Below are 18,447 nucleotides of genomic sequence, written 5' to 3' on the forward strand. Positions count from 1 at the left end.
TGACAATGGCACACCCGGCCCTGTCAACCCGGCAAAGTCCTCCTTACTAACATCTGGGAGCTTCTCCCAGAGTTGGGAGAGCTGTTCCACAGTCAAGCAACAGCCCAACACAGTCATACTCACCAAATCATACCTTACAGACAATGTCCCAGACACGACCATCACCATCCCTGGGTATGTCCCGTCCCACGGGCAGGACAGACCTAGCAGAGGCGACAGCATAGTGGTATACAGTCAGGAGGGAGTTTCCTGGGAGCCCTCAACATTAACTCTGGACCCCATGAGGTCTCATGGCATTAGGTCAAACATGGGCAAGGAAATTTCCTGCTGATTACCACCGACCATCCCCCCTCCCCAGCTGATGAATCAGTACTACTCCATATTGAATATCACTTGGAGGAAGCACCGGTGGCAAGGGCACTGAATGTATTCTGGGTGGGGGGACTTCAATGTCCATCAGCAAGAGTAGCTCAGTAACACGACTACTGGCCGAGTCCTAAAGGACATAGCTGTTAGACTGGGTATGCAGCAGGTGGGGAGGGAAAAACATACTTTAATCTGCAAGCCGCAGATGCATCTGTCCATGACAGTATTGGTAGGAGTGACCACCGCACAGTCCTTGTGGAGACAAAGTCCCATCTTCACATTGATGATGCACGCCATTGTGTTGTGTGGCACTATCAGTGCTAAATGGGATAGATTTCAAACAGATCTAGCAATGCAAAACTGGGCATCCATGAGACGCTGTGGGCCATCGGCAGCAGAAGAATTGTACTCAACCACAATCTAGAACCTCATGGCCCGGCATATTCCCCCACTCTACCATTACCATCAAGCGTTGTGACCAACCCTGGTTCAATGAAGAGTGCAAGAGGGCATGCCAGGAGCAACACCAGGAATATCTCAAAATAAGGCATCAACCTGGTGAAGCTACAACCCAGGACAACTTGCATGCCAAACTGCATAAGCAGCATGCGATAGATAGAGCTGAGCGATCCTACAACCAACAGATCAGATCTGAGCTCTGTAGTCCTGCCACATCCAGCCGTGAATGGTGGTGGACAATTAAACTAACTGGAGGAGGGAGCTCCACAAATATCCCCATCCTCAATGATGGGGGAACTCAGCACAAGTTCAAAAGATAAGGCAGAAGCATTTGCAACAACCTTCAGACAGAAGTACTGAGTTGATGATCCATCTCCACCTCCTCCTGAGGTCCCCAGCATCCCAGATGCCAGTCTTCAGCCAGTTGGATTCACTCTATGTGATATCAAGAAACGACTGAAGGCACTGGATACTGCAAAGGCTACGGGCCCTGACAACATTCCGGCTATAGTACTGAAGACCTGTGCTCCAGAACTTGCCACCCCCCTAGCCAAGCTGTTCCAGTACAGCTACAACACTGGCATCTACCCTGCAATATGGCAAATTGTCCAGGTATGTCCTGTACACAAAAAGCAGCACAAGTCCAACCCAGCCAATTACCACCCCATCTGTCTACTGTCCATCAGTAAAGTGATGGAGCAGGTCATCGACAGTGCTATCAAACAGCATTTGCTTAGCAATAACCTGCTCCATGACGCTCAGTTTGGGTTCTGCCAGGGCTACTCTGCTCCTGACCCCATTACAGCCTTGGTCCAAACATGGACAAAAGAATTGAACTCCAGAGGTGAGGAGAGAGTGACAGCCCTTGACATCAAGGCAGCAATTGACAGAATATGGCATCAAGGAGACCTAGCAAAAACTGGCGTCCATGGGAATCAGGGAGAACGCTATGCTGGTTGGAATTGTACCTAGCGCAAAGGAAGATGGCTGTGGTTGTTGGAGGTCAATCAGCTGAGCTCCAGGACATCACTGCAGGAGTTCCTCATGGTAGTGTCCTAGACCCAACCATCTTCAGCTGATTCATCAATGACCTTCCTTCAATCATAAAGTCAGAAGTGGGATGTTCACTGATAATCACACAATTTTCAGCACCATTCGCGACTCCTCAGATACTGAAGCAGTGTAGAAATGTAGCGAGGCCTGGACAATATTCAGGCTTGGGCTGAAAAGTGGCAAGTAACATTTGCACCACACAAGTGCCGGGTAATAACCATCTGCAACAAGAGAGAATCTAACCATCTCCCCTTGACATTCAATGGCATTACCAATGCTGAACCCCCCACCATCAACATCCTGGGGGTTACAATTGACCAGAAACTGAACTGGATTGCCATATAAATACCGTGGCTACAAGAGCAGGTCAGAGGCTAGGAATCCTGCAGCGAGTACCTCACTTCATGACTCCCCAAAGCCTGTCCACAAGGCACAAGTCAGGAGTGTGATGGAATACTCTCCACTTGCCTGGATGGATGCAGCTCCAACACTCGAAGCTCGACACCATCCAGGATAAAGCAGCCCGCTTGATTGTTTGTGCACGGGATGCCATTCACTCCCTCCATCACCGACGTAAAGTGACAGTAAGGTGTACCATCTACAAGATGCACCACAGCAATGCACCAAGGCTCCTTAGACAGCACCTTCCAAACCCATGACCTCTACCACCTAGAAGGGCAAGGCAGCAGATGCATGGGAACACCACCAACTGCAAATTCCCCTCCAAGCCACACACCATCCTGACTTGGAACTATATCGCCGTTCCTTCACTGTCGCTGGGTCAAAATCCAGGAACTCCCTTCCTACGGGCACTGTAGGTGTACCTACCCCACATGCAACAGTTCAAGGCAGCAGCTCACCACCACCTTCTCAAGGGCAAATAGGGATGGACAATAGATGCTAGCCTAGCCAGTGGTACCCACATCCCATGAAATGAATAAAAATAAATAAATGTATGCACAAAGTACAAAGCACTGTGCTCTCTGAATGGATGGCTTCAATCAATAAGTAATGTCCCCAGGTCAATAACACAACTGCTTTTAAAGCAATGTTTTTCGCCTGCATTTGTGAAATATGAGAGAGTGTGTTTATTTGGAGAACTGGATTCATACAAGATGACTAGAGCAATGTTTTCTTCTGCAAAGCCTAGGTTCTTTGATGTCCCAAGATTGGAGTAATACAGGGAAGAGAATTACAATTATTGACTTTCATCCAAGACCAAACATGAAAGAATGAGCGAGATTTTTCATGGTTTTATTTGTACAACATTAAATTTGGGATTAGAACACTATGGACTCTTGCATATTCTCCTTCCTCATCCCATCAGGTTTTTCCAAACCACACACCATTGTCTAGCTTAAGACAGCAGGCAGGTGGCTAGCCAATAGGGTTGTTTGTGACAGTGGCCCTGAATGACCCAGTCACATTACTTACCATCTCAGAAGAAAGACATTCGCTCACACTCTACTTCCACTGCTCAGCAACCCAGCCAGGCAGTCCTAGCAACAGATCCTTCGCCCAGTGACTCACTAGTACATAAATATATCAGCTTACTGGACTACTGTCACAGTTCCATTTGAATCTGCATACAGAGTTACGTCGCTTCAAGATGTAGAGCTTCTTCCCCCTTCGATACACTTATTAGCTCATGGTGTTGTAGTACATTTAGCATGTCATCTTGATCCAAATTGAAATGGATTTTGCATGTCAATCACCTATTCAAAAGTCTTAGACTTGACAAATGATAGCTTAGCTTCCATCTTATGCCAAAATCATAATGGGAAGATGCTTGACATACAGTTACCAGTTGATACTGTACTATAGTCATGTGCCTTTTGAGGACAGTTCAAAGGGCCTTTTGTACTGGTGGTTTATTTTCATATCCAGTCACTATAAGCTGTCAATAAGAACAATGTTCCTGAACAATGCTAGAAGGGGGAAAAGAAATATTCCATACCTCAATTCTCCTGCCTCTTTTTGAGCCTGTTCTCTTGCTCGCTCTGCAATTATTTCATCACAAATTTGGTCGTAAGGTTTGTCTCCTTGGCCTTCACCCATAACCCAGACCCACACGTCATTATCTGCTGCCAGCAACCAGTTGACTGATTTCCCATTCTCTGTAAATGAAAGGGGAAAGAGTTTGAATGTCATTTTAAACATTTGCCAAAGAAAGCAGAAGGAACTTTGCATTGAAGTCTTTCTGTATTTCTGCTCCTCAAATTAATTGCCACAGCTGAGAGTGGAGCGTACCTGTGCACAGGATATGACACTGCAAGCAGGGTGTGCTGGATATACCAATGCAAAGGGTGTGCCAGGCATACCAACACAAGATATGCCAGTGCACAAAGTGCACCAACACACTGGGTTTAACTGAGCAGTTTAAAAGGGAAGAGATAAGAGTAGTGATGGGGATTACAGTAGGGATCACAGTGCGGTAGGGAAAAACATGAATTATGGGGAGAGGGTGGGAAGGGAGCCACTAAGTATTGCAGGCCACATTTCCTCGACCAGCCTGCAGACCTCAGCTTCTCTATACCACACGTCACCACAATCTCCCTCTCATTTTTCCCTTTCAAGTGGGAGTTGTGGTAAGAAAAGGAGCTTCTGAGGGCTGGAGGCTGCATTTGACAACGGAGATTGTAAGGAAACTGTGGCTTGCACTCCTTGCTGCCCCTCTCTCAATCACAACCCTCAAGTCACGACCACCCGAGAAAGGTTCCAGCTTGTTAATCGCTCCCAAGCATCCGTTATTCACAGGTGTTTGGGACAGCAATGGAAAGTTTTGAGACAACTGTTAAATATCAGCACTATTTGTCAGGAGTAGACAATAAAGCTCTTATTCTCTAAGAGTTCCCTGAATGAACAGCAGGAACATCATCTGTTGTCTCTGATCTTTGATGAATTCACAGTATAGATTTCGTAAAATCATCCCACCATAAACAGAACTTGGTGAATTGAATCAGCCATACTGATAACTTCCAAAGAAGTATTTTGAGCTAACTGAAAGTTTTCTTCCTGCAAAATTCCATTTTCCCTGCCTCTCTTGAGAATAGCAAACTGTACAGGCATACAGTTCCCCAACTTCTGCCAGACCTACAGCACAGAGCTCGACTGGCTATTCTTCCTGTGCCAGCAAGTCACCCAGCTGTGAAAGATGTCATAGCTGAGATCAACTCAGTCCTTGCCAGATGCCACACTCATGCAAGGGCTGATGGATTGTTAGCAGGAGCAGAGGATCTGCTGTCAGCCATGGCTCTGTGGGTAGCTCTCTCCCCTTGGAGTCAGAAGGTCGTGGGTTCAAGACCCACTCCAGAGGCGCAAGTACAAAATCTAGGCTGACACTCAGTGCAGTCCTGAGTGAGTACTGCACTGTCAGGGACGACGTCTTTCAGATAAGCATTAAATGGAGGCCCCAGCTGCCCTCTCAAGTGGGAATGGCACTGTTTTGAAGAGGAGCAGAGGAGTTTTCCCTGGTACGCTACATAGAATTTTTCAACCCAGACATTTTGACCCAACTGGTCTACGCTCTACATGGGCCTCTTCCCATCTTACTTCAGATCACCTTATCAGCATAACTTTCTACTCCTTTCTCCCTCATGTAATTATCTCACTTCCCCTTAAATGCATCTATGCTATTCTCCCCAACGATTGTGTCATAGCAAGTTCCACATTCTCGCTAGGCAGTTGGAACAATCACGACGCCTGCCATTCTCCAATCCAACTGATCCAGGAACATAGGAACAAGAGCAGGCCTTTCAGCCTCTGAAGTCCGCTTTACCATTTAACTGGATCAGGGCTGATTTGTATCTCAACTCCATTTAGCCACCTTAGCTGCATATTTCTTGATATCCTTACCGAACAAAAAATGATCAATCTTAGTAGTGAAAGCTCCAATCATCACAAAATTCCTAACTTTTTGGTGGAGAGGATTACAGATTTTTACTGAACATTAATCCCTCAACCCAACATCACTAAAAACTGATTTTCTAGTCATCATCACATCGCTGTTTGTGGGAGCTTGCTGTGCACAAATTGTTTGCTGAGTTTTCCAACAGTAAAACAGCAACTGCACTTCAAAGATGCTTCATTATCTGTAAATCGCTTTGAGACCTCCTGAGATTGTGAAAGGCGTTATCGAAATGCAAGAACTTTTTTAGTCCTTTTATCTTTCTGCCCTCTTCTCCCCCCACCAAAATTGGAAACCTTCCTGAGATCAACTGAACATCGATGAATCAAGCTTAGTGTCTATATGGTTCACCCACACACCAGGTGCGGCATTGGCACATTCATCTATGGCAAATGAAGGCTTCACTTGTCCCCATTTGATATTTTCACACTGTTCTGGGCAATTTCAAGCCAAATGGAAAATTGCATAGCACTGTACCACAAGTCTCTATTTAACATCAGCTTCTGATTAAATTGCATACTGGGTAGCAGCACTATGTAAACCGTACATAAAATGATAGCTTTGGCAGAGAGAAGGCAAACTCGCTTTTTAGAGCTTCCTTCAGATCAGAGGGAGAGAGCTCGGAATTCTACAACTTGATACTTATTTTGACAAACGGACACCAACACACTGACAACTCTATCCTCAAGCTTTTGATTTTTCTGTGGTTTAATTTTCCAAGGAAACTCATTTTTATTCAAGTATATAAAACACAGTTTCCAAACACAAACTTCACCCTGTCCACTTCCCTTCCTGATTCCAAGCCTGTGGAATTATGACATTCAAAGCTTTACCTGAAACTCCAATTGGCATCACCTTCGTCACTGAACTAACCTCTTCTCACGCAACACTTAGAAAAACCAGTAGAGGTTGGATGTGGAGGTTTTCAACCGTAACCAATAAGATTTTTAAAATTACAAAACAATTCAAAGTTACAGCATGGCAGTTCAAGGGGAGTAATTTGCAGGGCTGTGGAGAAAGAGCAGGGGAGTGGGGCTAATTGGATGGCTTTCGAAGAACCAGCACAGGTGTGATAGCCAAATGGTTGACTTGTGTTCTGCAGGATTTTATTAGAATTGGACTTGCACTATATACCTATGTATGCACATCCTACTTATAACATGAACCTCTCCTCAAAAACAATCCCTGCAGTCCCCTTTTAAGACAGAAGTCAACATTACAGAACTCCTGAGCATGAAATTTCTCATCTGATGCCCACAACTACATTTCCTCCATGTTTGGTCATTCCAAACAGCATGCTCCCATTAGTTTTTAATCTGGTCTGCCCTCCAGTGCACATGGGGACACACACGCTTTCCTAAAATAAAAGCAAAATACTGCGGATGCTGGAAATCTGAAATAAAAACAAGAAATGCTGGAATCACTCAGCAGGTCTGGCAGCATCTGTGGAAAGAGAAGCAGAGTTAACGTTTCGGGTCAGTGACCCTTCATCGGAACTGACAAATATTAGAAAAGTCACAGGTTATAAGCAAGTGAGGTGGGGGTGGGGCAAGAGATAACAAAAGGAGGTCTAGATTGGACCAGGCCACATAGCTGACCAAAAGGTCACGGAGCAAAGGCAAACAATATGTTAATGGTGTGTTGAAAGACAAAGCATTAGCACAGATTAGGTGTAAATACACTGAATATTGAACAGCAGCAAGTGCAAACCTGAAAAAAAAACAGTGGGTAAGCAAACTGAACAAACTAAGATGAAATGAAATAAATGCAAAAAAAAAAAAAGATAGTAAAAAATGTAAAAAACAATGTTAAAAAAAAGAAAAAAATAACTAAAAATGAAAGTAAAATGGGGGGCTGTCATGCTCTGAAATTATTGAACTCAATGTTCAGTCCGGCAGGCTGTAGTGTGCCTAATCTGTAGATGAGATGCTGTTCCTCGAGCTTGCGTTGATGTTCACTGGAACACTGCAGCAATCCCAGGACAGAGATGTGAGCATGAGAGCAGGGGGGAGCGTTGAAATGGCAAGCAACCGGAAGCTCAGGGTCCTGCTTGCGGACTGAGCGGAGATGTTCGGCAAAGCGGTCACCCAGTCTGCACTTAGTCTCCCCAATGTAGAGGAGACCACACGCTTTCCTAACTGCAGTCCTGGCTCCACTGATTTAAATTTTACTTTCTGTGTATAGATTCTGTCAGACTCTGTCCAGTTTTTCAAAGCTGGAAGCTGCAAGTGAAATGAAAATTGAGCAAGATTCACCATTTCAAAATCACATCAATGGAGGAATTGAACACAAACAATGCATTTGCTCTTCCTTTGCTTCAAAGGTACTTCCGCTGAACCAGCAAGAAAAGAATTCAGTCCGCCTGCAGCAGGAACATTAAGGTGAAGCATGGCTCTCGGGTGAATTTAATTGAGAAATGTTTGGGGGAGCAGAGCAACTGTCAGCAACAGCGGATAGGAATTTGGTGCCACTCCTGCAGCAGTTTTTAAAAAAAAAAAAGGTACCTCTCCTCCCATCTGCAGTCAGTTTCCATCTTATAAATTAGGTTATGGAGGCATTGGAGAAGGCACATAAAAATATTTACAAATATGGGGCGGCACAGTGCCGCAGCGGTTAGCACCGCACTCCCACAGCTCCAGCGACCCAGGTTCAGTTGTGTGTGGAGTTTGCAAGTTCTCCCTGTGACCGCGTGGGTTTCCGCCGGGTGCACCGGTTTCCTCCCACAGCCAAAGACTTGCAGGTTGATAGGTAAATTGGCCTTTGTAAATTGCCCCTAGTGTAGGTAGGAGAATAGTGGACATGTGGTAGGGAATATGGGATTAATGTAGGATTATTATAAATGGGTGGTTGCTGGTCAGCACAGACTCTGTGGGCCGAAAGTCCTGTTTCAGTGCTGTATCTCTCTATGAATCTATGACTATGATACCAAAACAGAGAGAATATGTTAGAAATGTTTTACCACAGGAAAGACAGGAATCCAATAAAGAGTAAATTAATCTGAGACTGCGTGGCCCAGAGAACTAACACACATTGACTTACCTCAAAAGGACTGGGTTTAAGTTCAGTCCAGACTATTGGGGTAAAGACTTCCTAAATTAGCAAAAGAATGATTCAAATATTGATTTGCTCCTGTCCATCATTCTGTTGACTTCATGTGAGCAGTATTTTTGTTCAAATGTTGAGCACGAATGGGATCGAGGATACTTGCTTCAAGAAATTACACAATAAAAATCAACAAATGCACGAGATGCAAAAGTGACTTCAGCTCTCTCCGTGCTGGCCGACTCAGCAAACCATTCCAGCCCTGAACTGGAAATCTAGTCAGCAGTGAAACAATTACTAACACTTAAAATACGAATTAAACACAAAATGTACATATCAGAGGATGGTCTGCATATCTTCGGCAGAAAGACTAATGAGGAAATGGCTGAAGAGAAGAAATTAGTGCTTTCAAAGACAGAAAGATACAATACTTCGGTCACATCATTAGAGCAGAAGGCAGACAGACAATTATTGGAAGGAAAGATCAATGGAAAATGTAGGAGAGGGAAACAGACAAAAAATAAAAATGGATGACAGATAAAATGGACTGGATGCAGCTGACCAATGCAGAATGTGCAAGGACAGCACAGGACAGATAAAAGGTGGAGATCCATGACAGCCGCGCCCCTAGCCAAACTGTTCCAGCACAGCGACAACACCGACATCTACCCGGCAATACGGAAAATTGCCCAGCTATGCCTGTGCATAAAAAGCAGGACAAATCCAACCCAGCCAATTACCTCCCTGTCAGTCTACTCCCGAACACCAAAGTGATGGAAACCAGCCAGTGCTATCAAGCGGCGCTTGCTCAGCAATGACCTGCTCAGTTTGGGTTCCGCCAGGGCCACTCAGCTCCTGATCTCATTACAGCCTTGGTCCAAACATAGGCAAAAGAGCTGAACTTCAGAGGTGAGGTGAGAGTGACTGCCCTTGACATCAAGGCAGCATTTGAGAGAGTATGGCATCAAAGAGCCCTGGCAAAACTGAAGTCAATAGGAATCAGAGGGAAAACTCTCCATTGGTTGGAGTCATACCTAGCACAGAGGAAGATGGTTGTGGTTGTTGGAGAGCAATCATCTCAGTCCCAGGACATCACAGTTCCTCAGGGTAGTGTCTTGGGACCAACAGTCTTCAGCTGCTTTATCAATGGCTTTCCCTCCATCATAAGGTCGGAAGTGGGGATGTTCACCGATGATTGCACAATGTTCATACAAACATACGAATTAGGAGCAGGAGTAGGCCACTTGGCCCTTCGAGCCTGCTCCACCATTCACTAAGTTCATGGCTGAACTGATTACTCCACATTTCCACCTACCCCCAATAACCTTCTACCCCCTTGCTCATCATGAACCTATCTACCTCTGCCTTAAAAATATTCATAGACTCTGCTTCCACTGCCTTTTGAGGAAGAGAATTCCAAAGAATCACGACCCTCAGAAAAAAATTCTCCTCATCTCAGTCTTAAATGGGCGACCTATATTTTCAAAAGTGACCCCTAGTTCTAGATTCTCCCACAAGTGGAAACATCCTTTCCACATCCACCCTGTCAAGACCTCTCAGGATCTTATATGTTTCAATCAAGTCACCTCTTACTCTTCTAAATTCTAGTGGATGCAAGCCTAGCCTGTCCAATCTTTCCTCATAATACAGCCTGCCCATTCCAGGTATTAGTCTAGAAAACCTTCTCTGTACTGCCTCCAACGCATTTACATCCTTCCTTAAATAAGGAGACCAGTACTGTACACAGTACTCCAGATGTAGTCTCACCAAGGCCCTGTATAGCTGAAGCATAACCTCCCTACTTTTGTATTCAATTCCCCTCGCAATAAACAATAACATGCTATTAGCTTTCCTAATTACGTGCTGTACCTGCATATTAGCCTCTTGCAATTCATGCACTAGGACACCCAGATTCCTCCACATCTGAGCTCTGCAATCTCTCACCATTTAGATAATATGCTTCTTTTTTATTCTTCCTGCCAAAGAGGACAATTTCCCACTTTCCCACATTATACTCCATCTGCCCGGTCTTTGCCCACTCATTTATCCCTTTGTGTCCTCTTCACAACTTACTTTCCTACCTATATTTGTTTCATCAGCAAATTTAGCAACCATACCTTTGGTCCCTTCATCCAAGTCATTTATATAAATTGTAAAAAGTTGAGGCCCCAGTGCAGATCCCTGTGGCACACCACTCGTTACATCTTGCCAACCAGAAAATGACCCATTTAGGTCTATGCATACCCGCATGGGTCCTAGTTATGCCTGTCTTTTTGTGGGATATGTCGAGCATTCTTTGTTCCAGTCCTACTCAGGCCCCCTCCCCCAACTCTTTTTCCGGTACATTGATGACTGTAATGGTGCAGTTTCCTGCTCCCGCCCCGAACTAGAAAACTTTACCAACTTTGCTTCCAATTTCCACCCTTCTCTCACCTTTACATGGTCCATCTCTGACACTTCCCTTCCTCGACTTCTCTGTCTCCATCTCTGGGGATAGGTTGTCTACTAATATCCATTATAAGCCCACCGACTCCCACAGCTACCTCAACTACACTTCTTCACACCCTACCTCCTGTAAGGACTCCATTCCATTCTCCCAGTTGCTCCGTCTCCGACGCATCTGCTCTGATGATGCTACCTTCCATGACGGTGCTTCTGATATGACCTCCTTTTTCCTCAACCGACGATTTCCCCCCACTGTGGTTGACAGGGTCCTCAACCGTGTCCGGCCCATTCCCCGCACCTCTACCCTCACCCCTTCCCCTCCCAGAACCGTGACAGGGTTCCCCTTGTCCTCACTTTTCACCCTATCAGCCTCCATATCCAAAGGATCATCCTCCACCATTTCCACCACCTCCAGCGTGATGCCACTACCAGTCGCATCTTCCCCTCCCTTCCCCTGTCAGCATTCCGAAGGGATCATTCCCTCCACAACACCCTGGTCCACTCCTCCATTACCCCCACCACCTCATCCCCGTCCCATGACACCTTCCCCTGCAATCGCAGGAGGTGTAATACCTGCCCATTTACCTCCTCTCCTCACTATCCCAGGCCTCAAACACTCCTTTCAGATGAAGCAGCGATTTACTTTTACTTCTTTCAATGTAGTATACTGTATTCGCTGCTCACAGTGTGGTTGCCTCTACATTGGGGAGACCAAGCGCAGACTGGGTGACCGCTTTGCGGAACATCTCCGCTCAGTCCGCAAGCAGGACCCTGAGCTTCCGGTTGCTTGCCATTTCAACACTCCCCCCTGCTCTCATGCTCACATCTCTGTCCTGGGATTGCTGCAGTGTTCCAGTGAACATCAACGCAAGCTCGAGGAACAGCATCTCATCTACAGATTAGGCACACTACAGCCTGCCGGACTGAACATCGAGTTCAATAATTTCAGAGCATGACAGCCCCCCATTTTACTTTCATTTTTAGTTATTTTTTCTTCCTTGTTTTTACATTTTTTACAATCTTTTTTTGCATTTATTTCATTTCATCTTAGTTTGTTCAGTTTGCTTACCCACTGTTTTGTTTCAGGTCTGCACTTGCTGCTGTTCAATATTCAGTGTATTAACACTGAATCTGTACTAATGCTTTGTCTTTCAACACACCATTAACATATTGTTTGCCTTTGCTCCGTGATCTTTTGGTCAGCTATGTGGCCTGGTCCAATCTAGACCTCCTTTGTTATCTCTTGCCCCACCCCCACCTCACTTGCTTATAACCTGTGACTTTTCTAATATTTGTCAGTTCCGATGAAGGGTCACTGACCCGAAACGTTAACTCTGCTTCTCTTTTCACAGATGCTGCCAGACCTGCGGAGTGGTTCCAGCATTTCTTGTTTTTATTCCATTTAGGTCTACTGTCTGTTTCCTGTTAGCTAGCCAATCTTCTATCCATGCCGATATGTTACCCCCTACACCACGAGCTTTTATTTTCTGCAATGGCCTTTGATGTGGCACCTTATCAAATGCCTTCTGAAAATCTAAGTACAATACATCCAGCTGTTCCTCTTTATCCACAGCACATGTAACTCCCTCAAAAGAACTCCAATAAATTGGTTAAATATTTCCCTTTCACAAATCCATGTTGACTGCCTGATTACCTTCAATTTTTCTAAAAGCCCTGCTATAATGTCTTAGTTTAACATCTGTCTTAGAGAAAATGTTAGAAGTTATTATTAACTGGCCTGTAGTTTCCTGCTTTCTGTCTCCCTCCCTTTTTGAATAAAGGAGTTACATTAGCAATTTTCCAATCTAACGGAACCTTCCCTGAATCTAGGGAATTTTGGCAAATTGAAACTAATGCATCAACTATCTCACTAGCCATTTCTTTTAGCACCCTAGGATGAAGTCCATCAAGACCCAGGGACTTGGCAGCCCACAGCTCCAACAATTTGTTTAGTACCACTTCCCTGGTGATTGTAATTTTCTTGACTTCCTCCCTCCCATTTCCTGACTTACAGCTAATACTGGGATGATACTTGTATCCTCAATAGTGAAGACCAATGCAAAATATCTGTTCAATTCATCTGCCATCTCTATCATCCATTATTAATTCCCCAGACTCACTTTCTATAGGACCAACGCTCACTTTGTTAACTCTTGTCTTTTTAAAATATCTATAGAAACTCTTACTATCTGTCTTTATTTTTCTAGCTATCCTTCTCTCGTCCTCTAATTTTACCTTCTTTATGAATCTTTTAATCATTCTATGCTTTTTAAAAAAAATATATTCTGTCCATTCACGACTCCTCAGATACTGAAGCAGCCCGTGCCCAGAGGCAGCAAGACCAGGACAACATCCAGGTTTAGGCTGATAAATGGCAAGTAACATTCACGCCACACAAGTGACAGGCAACGACTATCGCAAACAAGAGAAAATCTAATCATCGTTCAATGGCATTACTGTTGCTGAATCCCCCACATCAACATCCTGGGGTCACCATTGATCAGAAACTGAACTGGACCAGCCACATAAATACTGTGGCTATAATAGGAAGTCAGAGGCTGGGAATTCTGCAGTGAGTAACTCACCTCCTGACTTCCCCAGAGCCTTTCTACCATCTACAAGGCACAAGTCAGGAGTGTGATGAAATACTCTCCACTTGTTTGGACGTGTGCAGCTCCAACAACACTCCAGAAGCTCGACACCATCCAGGTCAATGCAGCCTGCTTGATTGGCACCCCATCCACCACCTTCAAAATTCACTCCCTTTCACCACCAATACAGTGGCAGCAGTGTGTACCACATACAAGATGCACTGCAGCCCCTTCCAAACCTGTGATTTCTACCACCTAGAAGGACAAGGGCAGCAGATACATGGGACCATCACTGCCTACAAGTTCCCCTCCAAGCCACACACCATCCTGACTTGGAACTATAATCACCATTCCTTCACTGTCTCTGGGTCAAAATCCTGAAACTCCCTTCCTAACATCACTGTGGGTGTACCTACACCCCAAGGACTATAACAGTTCAAGAAAGCAGCTCACCACCACCTTCTCAAGGGCAATTAAGGATGGGTAATAAATGCAGATCTAGCCAGTGGTGCCACATCCCACAAATTATAAAAAAAGTCAACCTTCAGGAAAGATGATCACCCCAATGAATGAATGAATGAAAACATACAAACATTCTCCAGGCCATACCCTCCCTCACCCATCATCATCATCATCACTCAAGTACCTGAACCATTACCTGGAGCAATTTCTCTAAAAAAAAAAGACACTACCCTTGTTTATATTCCCCTTTGACACCCTAGATCAATTTTTCAAACTCTAAAAGGCAAGGAAATGGCCCCAACAATCATTTGTAGTTGATTTAAAGCCCCCCTAACAAACAGAAGTGGTCTGGCCCCAAGACAGCACGCAATATGGCCTGGCTGAAGTTCTCAGTGAGATTTGCTCTCCAGAAGAGCAGCAAGAGAGGAATTCCACAGCAGTTGCATTGTTCCTATTCTTACTCTACAACATGAACATTGTACTGAAAACTCTGCGATTAGAGGTGACCTTAGGTGGGGCACATTATCTGAAGTATTTTAATATTACGGCAGAGGTTAGCCAGACTACCATGTTTCTAAACACAGCAACAATTTACATACAACTTACATCTAAACAAAGCCTTTAAATGTAGAAAAATGTTGCACAGAACATGTTTCACAGAAACTCAATTAAATACAAATTAGGAGGGGTGACTAAAAGCTTGGTTAAAGAGGTGGGTTTTAAGGAGCGCTTTAAAAAGAGGAGGAGGAGGAAGGAGTTAGTGGTTTAGGGAGGAAATTTCAGAGTGTAAGGCCCAGATGATTGAAGATATGGCTACCAGTGGTTAAGTGATAGGAGATGAAGAAGCAATAGTTGGAGGAAAGCAATGCTCTCAGGAGGGTAAGGGGTTGTAATGATGAAGGAGGTTACAGTGATAGGGAGAGGAGGAGAGGCCATAAAGGGATTTAAACAGGAAGAGGAGAATTTTAAATTGGGGGTGTTGGTGTACTGGGAGTTAAAGCGAGTCAGTGAGGACAGGAATGATGAGTGAGCTCGACTTGTTGTGATGGGATACAGACTGCAAAATTTTTGGACGAGATGAAGTCTATGCAGAGTTGGGGATGGGAGGCTGGCTACAAGGACATTGGAACAGACAAATCTGAAGGCAACGAAGGTGGATAAGGGTTTCAGCAGCAGAGGGGCTGAGGTAGGGGGGTTACAAGCAAGCAGTTTTTTTTAATGATAGAGATGATATGGGGTCAGAAGCTCAGCTTGGGGTCAAACTGGACACGGAGGGTGCGAACGGTCTGATTCAACTGAAACCAAATACTGCCGCTGGAAAGATTCTTCTACTGGAGACCACCCCAGAATGAAGTGGAAAAATGGCAATATACCATAGAGAAAAAGTTGCCACGTTATAAACACAACACAGCTGGTTTGCAAGTGATCAGCTGAAATTGAGTTCTTTAAATTGTTTTCTTATGACATCTGTGTTCAGAAGCAGAACATTGCACACAGCAAACTCCTTCTAGTCATTTTCTACCATACTGACAAATACACATTAACATATGTGAAAGCTGTGGTCTATCAGGCACAACAAAAGATTTGGAAGGCTAGTGATCATAGAATCTTACAGCACAGATGGAGGCCATTCAGCCCACTGTGTCTGTGATGGCTATTTGAAAGAACGATCCAATTAGTTCCACTCCCCCACTTTTTGTCCATAGCCCTACAAAAATGTCCTTTTCAAGATTAGATCCAATTCCCTCGAGGGGGAATGTGCTGCCAGCACCCTTTCAGGCAGTGCATTCCAAATCTTAACACTGTAAAAAAAAAAAAAAAATTCTCCTCCTACCCCACCTGGTTACTCTGCCAATTATGTTAAATCTATATCCTCTAGTTACTGACCCTTCTACTATTGGAAACATTTTCTCTTTAGTTACTCTTTTCTGCTCCAAGAAGAATAACCTCAGAAAATGCAATACATTTTAGATGAATTTTCATTTAAAAGGCCTTTGGGCTTAGTGACAAGACAAAATGAGCTTACTTGTAGGAGGCTTTCTTTCCTCTGGCTCCAGTTTTTCTTCCTTTTCCTTCCACCTTCGAATCTGTTCCTGTCGCATTTTAAAAAACAGTATCTGCTTTTGTTCTTCATTTAGTTCAGCCAGAAGCTCTGGTTCAATGTACATGGTCTGCAATATTTGCTGCAGCATTCTCAAACCTTTGTTCTTGTAACAGCTTCTCAAACTTCAAACCAAACCCAAGGTCACAGTCTATTGAATGGCTGAAAATCAGCAGGAGTAACCCAAAGTGTAATTAGTGCTTCCTGCTCCAGTCACCTAAAAAAAAAAAGAGAGTACTTTTTTTATTCATTCATGGGATCTGGGTGTTGCTGCTAAGGCCAACACTTACTTCCCATCCCCAATCACCCCGAAGTGGTAGTGAGCCGCCTTCTTGAATACGTCTGATTGGCTTGCTCGGCCACTTCAAAGGGCAGTAAAAAGTCAACCACTTTGTTATGGGTCTGGAATCACATACAGGTCAGACCAGGTAAGGACAGCAGATTTCCTTCCCTAAAAAAGGACATTAGTGAACCAGATGGCTTTTTACGACAATCCAGAATTTTCATCGTCACCATTACTGATATTTGCTCTTTATTCCAGATTTTATTGAGTTAACTTAAATTCCTCAGCTGCCGTGGTGGGATTTGAACTCAAGTCTCTGGATTTTCAGTCCAGCCTTCGTAAACATAACCACTATGCTACCATGCAGTCACCTCGACCAAATTATAGTGCAAGGTTAAATCCGACATATGCTTTCTCCTTCCCTCTAATGAAAATGAAAAAAGACTTGCATTTAGATAGTGCCTTTCATGACCTGAGGATGTCCCAAAGCACTTTACAGCCAATTAAGTACTTTTGAAGCTGTAGGAAACGCGACAGCCAATTTGAACCAATGTTGATTGAGAGATAAATATTGACCAGGACACTGGGGAGAACTCCCCTGCTTTTCTTCGATATAGCGCCATGGGATCTTTTATGTCCACCTGAGGGGTCAGATAAGGCCTCGTTTTAATGTCAGCTGAAAAACAGCATCTCTGACAGTGCAGCACTCCCTCAGTAATGCATTGAAATGTCAGCCTTTATTTGCATGTTCAAGTTCTGGAATGGGACTTGAACACACAACCTTCTGACTGAGAGGCAAGAATGCTACCCACTGAACCACAGCTGACACTAAGTTAAAAAAAAAGAGTGGAGTCAAAGCAATATTGCGAAAGCATTTGTGTAAATATCACTAAACCTGGCATTAAAAATCATGCAGTGAAACTCAAACGCAACGAACAATGCATTGGTAGGATTCAAGGTGAAAGGCTCAATTTCTTTCAACTTAAGTGGCAGTCAAGCAGGAAAAGAAAGAAAAATAGGGCAGTTACCCCCATCAGCTCTTACACACCTCTTAAAAAGGTGTGCAAAAGAGGCCTCAACAGATATCTAGGTGTATGCCTGCCTGCTCAAGGGAGCAGCCATGGCTCAGTGTTAGTACTCTCACCTCTGAATCACAATGTGATGGGTTCAAGCCCCACTCTAGAGCACATGATGCAGGCTGACACTCCAGTACAGTACTGAGGGAGGGCCGCACCATCAGAGAAGCCATCTTTCAGCTGAGACTCTAATTCTTGTGCCTGGAGGGGCTGAATGGCTGGCTCCTGTTCCTGTGTTAACTCTATCATTGACTTAAACATCCGAAAAACCACTGAAATACTTGCCCAACAATTCCACTGATAAGAATCTTCCAACACTATATTACATCCAATAATGTATTATAATGTAATGCAATAAGTCCCAGTACTCTACAATGACATCAAGCTCGATGATACCAACAGTATCACAGGATGATATAATGCACATGAAACAAACAGGCAAGATTATAATGCAGTAAAATAATCAGATTTAGAGCAAAAATTAAAATACTTTGTTCTTGTAGTTTAGGATGCAAAGACTTCCATTGATTGGTGCAATTCATTCCCATGTATCCATTATTCTAAATTCAGTTGAAGCCTAGTTAACTTGGCGAGGGTTCTCTAATGTGCAGGCATATAATCAAATGACGTCCTTCAGGAGGTCATCACTGTTCTCCATGAAC

General features: G+C 44.2%; 1 protein-coding gene across 3 annotated transcripts in view; it reads right to left on the minus strand.

The window, feature by feature from the left end:
* Positions 1–18,447, minus strand: part of sh2d4a (SH2 domain containing 4A) — a 51,828-nt gene that overhangs the window by 32,035 nt on the left and 1,346 nt on the right. For all 3 annotated transcript variants that reach the window (XM_068045024.1, XM_068045015.1, XM_068045033.1), the window contains exons 2-3: positions 16,352–16,643; positions 3,836–3,995 (exon numbers count right to left, since the gene is read on the minus strand). In XM_068045024.1, the coding sequence (XP_067901125.1) occupies positions 3,836–3,995; positions 16,352–16,517 (326 nt within the window). In that variant the 5' untranslated portion in view covers positions 16,518–16,643. The remainder of the gene's footprint in view (positions 1–3,835; positions 3,996–16,351; positions 16,644–18,447) is intronic.

Source organism: Heterodontus francisci, chromosome 1 (assembly GCF_036365525.1).
Source record: "Heterodontus francisci isolate sHetFra1 chromosome 1, sHetFra1.hap1, whole genome shotgun sequence".
NCBI classification, from domain to species: Eukaryota; Metazoa; Chordata; class Chondrichthyes; order Heterodontiformes; family Heterodontidae; genus Heterodontus; species Heterodontus francisci.